The 7500-nt window shown below is 42.4% G+C and overlaps 2 protein-coding genes across 2 annotated transcripts in view; both read right to left on the reverse strand.

Annotated features, from left to right (window-relative positions):
• Positions 1 to 1671: 1671 nt before the first annotated feature.
• The window catches only part of LOC143018914 (uncharacterized), a 40853-nt gene continuing 35024 nt past the window's right edge, over positions 1672 to 7500 (reverse strand). Inside the window, exon 2 of the mRNA XM_076174498.1 lies at positions 1672 to 2273. Coding sequence (XP_076030613.1) covers positions 1688 to 2242 — 555 coding nt within the window. The 5' untranslated portion in view covers positions 2243 to 2273 and the 3' untranslated portion in view covers positions 1672 to 1687. The remainder of the gene's footprint in view (positions 2274 to 7500) is intronic.
• LOC143018918 (uncharacterized) lies at positions 5013 to 5733 on the reverse strand. The gene has a single exon (XM_076174502.1). It carries the CDS (start codon positions 5614 to 5616, stop codon positions 5086 to 5088), a length of 531 nt encoding a protein of 176 aa, XP_076030617.1. The 5' UTR covers positions 5617 to 5733; the 3' UTR covers positions 5013 to 5085.

Genomic DNA, 7500 nt, shown 5'->3' on the forward strand with positions numbered 1-7500 from the left:
CGACAAACGTGTTTGACGACCAAATGCCCCATTCACACGGTCAAACATCACTTCAAACACTTGTCTGACAAGCCGGGTTTGTCAAAGTGTTTGACCGTGTAAATGGCCATTAATGTAAGAATCCTTGGTGCGAGTGGTTGATGAATGTAGCACCATGTGCGTACTGGAGCTTAACGATTAATGTGGTAGTGTGGTTTCTCGTACATATTCTGGCATGTTAAAAAACATAATATCGAGGATGATAGGGAAACGCGTTGCCGTCATATTCAGTAAATAAGATTGGTTGGTATTATCAAAAAGTAAGAATTCTGAACCATGCATCTGTTTGCGCTGAAACTACCCTCGTGTGTCGACAAAGCCTGAGGCAAACCCGGTTTTTGTCTCTCCTTGAGCTCAATCCCAGCCTAATTCAAATCCAATACCTCCTCCTCCTCCTGCTCCTCCTCCTCCTCCTCCTCCTCCTCCTCCTCCTCGTTCTCCCCGATCCTCTCACGACCAGCAGTAAGCTTATTTTCTTCTTCACAGGCTCACAACTTTAGAAATATATCCACGAAACTTTCTAAAGTTTACCATCAGTCAGGCCCAGAGGACGGGGAAGAGAGCCTTTGAAATCAATAAAGAAATTCTTTCCATTCTCTTCCAACCACGTGACTACTTAGGGTTTGGCAGAGATGGGTGGGATTGTTCGTATGGGCGAGGTTGAAGTGGATATTGTTCAGCTGGGTTTAGCTTAGGTTTAGATTAGGTTAAGGGACGTTAGGTTTAGGTTATGTTAGGGTCCGTTAAAGTACGTTACGTTAGGTAAAGTTAGGTTACGTTAGGTTTGGTTTGGTTTTTCTTAGTTTTGGGTAGTTGAGGTCCCAGTTTTAAAATAATGGGAATTATTGGACACAGTCATTAGCAGAGAAATAAAGGAAGAACCAGTCTGAATTTATTCACAACAAAATCTATGTAGGGGACAATGGCCGCTGGTGTGTAAAAAAAATAACAAGTTGAGCACTCCGATTAGTAGAGAATGATGCCTAACAAATGGATTTTTTTTTTTTTTCATTTTACTATAAACTCATCCAAAATTAAATCTAATGTCCAATCATAACTTACTACCAACCATTAGTCTATCATAATTGGCATCATTATCGAGTAAATCTTAACGATAGCTATTAAGATCTGTTGTCTTAATCACTTTTTCCCTCAACTGACCAGACTAAATGATGGTCATTATGTGCCCTTGAGAATCAAGCCAAATCCTTCTCAGTTGCAAAGGCGATTGGAGAGAATGCCCTCCGGCGACGTCTTTTACTTATTCGTTTATCTATTAATTTATTTTCAAAAGCGATATCGTTTCCAGAGGAAAAACTCTTGTAATGATATCTTGCTTCTCTGATGCACTGGAAATCAAAATGACCCCAACATGACCTTAGGTGACTATCGGTGTCCGTCACGAGCCCCTGACAAAGGTGGAGGCCTTTAGCTGCAATAGCTGACCACTTCCTGGGGCACACTCTTTCATACTAACTTTACAAGAAACATCAGTCATGAAATAAACTTTCACGGTTCCAGGAATTTCGTAGGTTAGATTTGAAGGTTACAACAAAAATAGTGAATGTAATTAACAATTTATTTGCAATAAATAGATTTTTTTGTACAAAATTCTTGAGAAGAAGATTGGGAAGGAGACCTTAGGCTTTCATCGTCCATATCCTAGAGGCGCCTTGCACACGTGCTCACCAAGACACCTGTCGAAACAGCACTTGTCCACGCCACTGCACGCTCCGTCATTCGAGCAGGTGATGGGAGGTCCGAAGATACGTGGGCACACGGGCCTCACTGGTGGGCACTGACCGGGCTTGACGATCTGTGTTGCGATGGGGTTGGCTGGTTGGTTGTTACTCTCACAGCAGTAGGCCGCTCCTTCAGGAGTCTTGCACCAATAACGGCAGTTGCTACTGGGGGCGACAGGAGGAACAACTCCACCGCCGATCCCGTGACCGACGCCGCCGACTACGGGATGTCCTTGGTGACCGAAAGGAGGTCTTCCGACATGGGGTCTCCCTCCGAAGTGACCAGCCCCTCCAAGACCAGGGGCTCCGAAGGGAGGACCTTGTGCATGAGGAGGATGTCCTCCAAAGAATCGAGTATTTCCAGCTCCACCACTTCCACTCGCAGCATTACCCTTGTCGTCTTTGAGTTTCTTACCCGCCACCAAGGCGAGGGACATGAGCAGGACGCACAGGACTTTCATTATGAAGGTCAGTGATTAGCAGAGTAGAAACCTTTCACAAGGAAAACTTCTGCGGGAAAATTAGGCGTATATGATGCTCGGCTGCTTACTCGCTGTGTTGCGTAGATGAAGCTAGAAGGTCGTGTGTGTCTGCTCTCGTCCCGCCTTTGCTTATATATCGGATACCGGTCCCACTATTCCCTCCCTCCACCCCCTTCCTCACCTCCCCGTTTGCTACTCTCAGTTTTAAAGAACTGGTATTCCCTCCGCTTTGCCTCACCTCCTACTTGTCCAGGGGATTTTCTGTTCTACGTCATAACAGATCTTTCCTGGAAACAGGGTTCAAAATATGTAAAGTCTTCAGAGTTTGACGAGGGGTTCACTTAGTTGCTACATGGGCAAATATATCCACACACGCACGTGTTTCATACTCGTGTATATATATATATAAATTTTTATATATATATATATATATATATATATATAATATATACATATATATATATATATATATATATATATATATAAATATATATATGTATATATATATATATATGAAAATGTAAGGATGTTTTTTGGGGCTTTTATGGATTTGGAAAAGGCTTACGACAGGGTAGACAGGAAGGCAATGTGGAAGGTACTGCAGGTATATGGGATAGAAGGAAAGCTGTAAAAAGCAGTCAAGAGTTTTTACGAGAGTAGTACAGCTTGTGTTAGGATTAGAAATGGAGAGAATAAATGGTTTGAGGTAAGGGTGGGACTTTGTCAGGGGTGGTGCGAGAGCTGAATGCAAGGGTGGTGGGTCAGGAGTTGGAGATAGTTAAAGAAAATGGAGAAAAGTGGGAAATAACCCAGTTGTTGTTTCCTGAAAACACTGCGCTTGTAGTAGGATCAGAGGAGGGATTGAGGAAGTTAGTGACATAGTTTGAAAAGGTGTGTGAAAAAGGAAGCTGAAGATAAATGTGGGCAAATGTAAGGTGATGAGATGTACAAGGGGAGAGAGTGACAGCAGGCTGGAAGTGAGCATATTATACATATATTTGTATATATATATATATATATATATATATATATATATATATATTTATACTAGCCAATTACCCGCGCGTTGCTGCGAGTTCGTGAATAATCCCAAACCTAACCATACCACACCTAACTTTAACCCTTAACCCTAACCAAAATATTTTAAATGAAATATAGCATTAAACACTCCCCCTCCTAGATGTGCGCCCCCCTACCCGAAGGTTGGGAAACCCTAGTTTGAAAATACATGCATATACAAACACAAATATCATGTGCACATTTTTTGCGTGCGTGTGTGTGTGTGTGGATTGACAATAAATGTCTACAGCTAAAAGGTGAAGAAATGTATCTACTTTATCTATCTTCAGAATATATATGGTTATAGGGGTCTATTTGGAAAAACCTAGCAAGAGTTTGTAAATAGTAAATTTCCGCCGCACTGAAATTAAATGAAAGTAAGCAAGATTTAAACATCCAATTTTTTGTCACCTCGTACGACTCTAGTGGGAAAACTTGGTGTCAGCATTTTTTCCCCCCACCACAGGGTAGGTGAGAAAAGAAAGTGAATATTCGGAAAAATTGTACAGGACAGTAACAAGGGGTTTGGGGACTATGGTATCATCAATTCAGAAGATAAACTCACGTGTAATTGACCATCACAAAGTCTCAAGGACCCGAAGGGAAGGAATTTTACTGAATCTAATGCAGCCAGGTACATCCTTGTTTAAGTACTTCTAAAGATAATGTTTGAATCTGAACTCTAGAGAGAGAATTATCGGACAGGGTCAGAAAATCCGAAGATATGAATAGCGAATTGACGAAGAAGGTATAAGTAGTTGATGCACGATTTCTTCTTGTCTTAAAATACTCTACAAGAGGGTTTCCCACCTAAGGGTACATGTTGAATAACATAGAATTTATGGAAATAATGACAAATATTTAAGGAACATTATCAAAGTAATACATAAAATTCTTCAAAATTTAAAATGATACAATGACCTTGTCCAAAAGTAAAATGAAAATTCCGTATCACTTATTCTGTTCAATGGTGACCGCATAATAGTCACTGGAACTAAAAGATTTGAAAAGTACCTTTGTTAAGAGTCCACGACCAAGCGCACGATCGACCATGCACACATAAAAATACATACATACATACATATACATACACGCACACACAACCACACTCACACACAACAAACAAACACAGATCAGTCAAAACGTGAACGAGCAGATTAAGGATAACATCTCAGTTTTCCGTAATCTACTTGTGACAAACTCTTTCAAAATGTCCACCAAATTAACTCCACCAAATCAATGAAAAGTATACAATTGCCAAATAACGTGATACAAATAGTATCCAATTTCATTTAGTCGAGACAATTTCCCATTCTGCACAGGGTAAGCGACAATCTCGACCAACTCTTTGGTAACAGTCACAGAAAAAAAAAAGATAACTCATAAGATGATTTTCTTTCATTGTTAGACACTTCCAGCCTTCAGAGCTCATTACTGTGTCAGTGTTGACAAAAGCTGAGGTCAAGAGGTACTGTGCCGTGCTTCAAAATGCCATTAAAAATTTAGCATGGGTCTCTAATGACAAGACAGGAAATTGATTTTTGTAGCAACATAGAATCCGTGTCTCAAATAAGAGGTTACAAATATACATGATACGAGTTTGGTTTTTATTCAAAATAGATATGTATCTTTGAATTATGCATAAACACACGTTGTATCGTCTCCATAACTATGAAATAAATAGGTTGGATTGAGTGATGATGTAGAGCAAAAGCCTCAGCTGAGGCCCCAAGCTTCTTATGATGAACTACTTTAAAAGATTATTATCGTCCATATCCAAGAGGCGCCTTGCACACGTGCTCACCAAGACACCTGTCAAAGCAGCACTTGTCCACGCCACTGCAAGCTCCGTCATTCGAGCAGGTGATGGGAGGCCCAAAGATGCGAGGACACACGGGCCTCACTGGCGGGCACTGACCGGGCTTAACGATCTGCGTGGCGATGGGGTCAGCTGGTTGGTTGACGCTCTCACAGCAGTAGGCCGCTCCTTCAGGAGTCTTGCACCAGTAGCGGCAGTTGCTGCTGGGGGCGACAGGAGGAACAATTCCACCGCCAATCCCGTGACCCACGCCTTGGTGACCGAAAGGAGGTCTTCCGTCATGGGGTCCCCCTCCGAAGTGACCATGACCTCCTACTCCAGGTGCCCCAAAGGGAAGGCCCTGTGCATGATGGGGACGTCCTCCGAAGAATCGAGTATTTGTAGCGCCGCCACTTCCGCTCGCAGCACCACCTTTAAGGTGTTTACCCGCCACCAAGACGAGGTAGGACATGAGCAAGGCACATAGGACTTTCATTTTGCAGGTCGGAGAATATCACGTGAACAATCGAAGATTCTTCCAAGAGGTAATTTTCTACTGAAAAGAGTGGATGCGCTGACAAGATGAGGGACACTGTACGTCCTTTTGTTGCAATCGAAGGCCAAGTGTGTCCGTCCACGTCTGCGGTGGCTTATATGGTGCGCAACGCTATTCACCTCTCCCCCTCCCTTCCTCCATCGTCCTCTTCGTGCACTAGCTCGCATGGAATGGAGCGGGATTCCCCCGGTTTTGCTCAGAGTTTCAAAGGGGATTTTAGACTAACGTCATCGTCTTTGGTTGTTCCCCAACTATGATTTGCGAAATTCAATCGGGAGCACAGGTTCATTTCCAATGTTTCTTTTGAAATTTCGCAAAGGTACATGCGCCCTTGCACCCACATCTACACACGCACTCGCATTCGTAGTTGTACCTGTATACGTGCAAGCACACTCACGCGAGCATGCGTTCGGCCATTTTGGTACACTGCAGATGGTACAGTCTTTCTCCTTCATCACTCAGACTTAATCTGACTTTAGAAAGAGGTCTATACGATGAGAAGAGTATCTTGAGTTTTAGGCCTGTTGAAACACATATGGCTGTGAACGCAATTTGAAGCCAGTATATTCAAATCGATCATACTGTCTTGGCATTAGCGCTGAATTGCAGAACTGTTCAATTCTATCTCTAATATCTGCCATGGCACGGAAAGGTTGAAAAGTCACGAAAGTGTGACACGAGCTGTTGCCTACCACTTACCGGGAGTCGAATCAAGTCCTCTCACTCTTTTAGATATATTGTTTACCATGTCACAAGTAAAGTAGTGTTTTGGTCGAAGTTACTATATTGATAAAAGTCACAATTTAGGAATGTGTGCGTAGTGTGATATTATTGTCTATCCTGGCTTACATAAGTTTAATTATAATTATATTAGATGGAACGGCACATTGGAAGTCCCTTCGTGAGCGTATTGTAAAATACATCAGTTATAATGACAAATACCGTTGACTTCTGTTAAACCTGACTCTTCGAGCACTTGCATCAAATTTCATTGTCCAATTGACCACCTCCAACCAATGTAGGGGTCGCTTATTTCGTGGTAGGTGGTCCTCTTCCCAGCGGCGGCTGCCTCCTGGCCAAACCGACGGTGATTCTCAGTCCAACACCAGGAGTCTCCCATTTGGGATCAAGATGAAAAAAAATATATATAATAATAACCATTCCCTTACGACTCCTAGTGGTAATTTGATTATAAAAATGTAACTCCACTATCATATATATAAAAATAATTATAATTCAGCCAGAAAGAACAAATTAGACATCCCGGTCTGGGAAAACATAATGACAAATGAGGACGAAAAAAGTTCTTTCGGCAATAGCGTAGGTGTGGGGAACCCAGGCACGGACAAGAAAGGAATTCCAGAGGAGACACCTTGAAGTCGTAAAAGAAACTCCTCCACACTCCTCCACTCATGGGGCGAGGGAGATGGTGGCATTGTTCATATGGGCGAGATGGTGGTGCATATTGTTTAGTTGGTTTAAAGGTTAGACCTATGTTTAGGTTTAAGCTCAGGTTAGGGTAGGTTAGGTTAGGGGAGGCTACGTTGAATTAGGCTAGGTTAGATTAGGATAGGTTAAGTTATATTAGGTTTGTTTTGGTTTGTTTTGTTTTGGTTTGGTTTGGTCTTTTTTTTTTCGCCGGCTTCCAGCATTTCCTGTAGTTCTTGCCGGCCGGTAGGGCTTTGATTCCGCCCTCGTTCCCGCCGACCGGACTATTTTCATTTCGACTATTTTGGCTGGCCGGATTCCATTAATTTCTATGGTTGCTGCCGGCCGACCGATTTCCAATTCGATTATTTTGCCCGGCCAGCTTCCATTATTTTC

The sequence above is a fragment of the Oratosquilla oratoria genome, chromosome 36 (assembly GCF_046742065.1).
Source record: "Oratosquilla oratoria isolate Oo_2021 chromosome 36, ASM4674206v1, whole genome shotgun sequence".
Classification (NCBI taxonomy): domain Eukaryota; kingdom Metazoa; phylum Arthropoda; class Malacostraca; order Stomatopoda; family Squillidae; genus Oratosquilla; species Oratosquilla oratoria.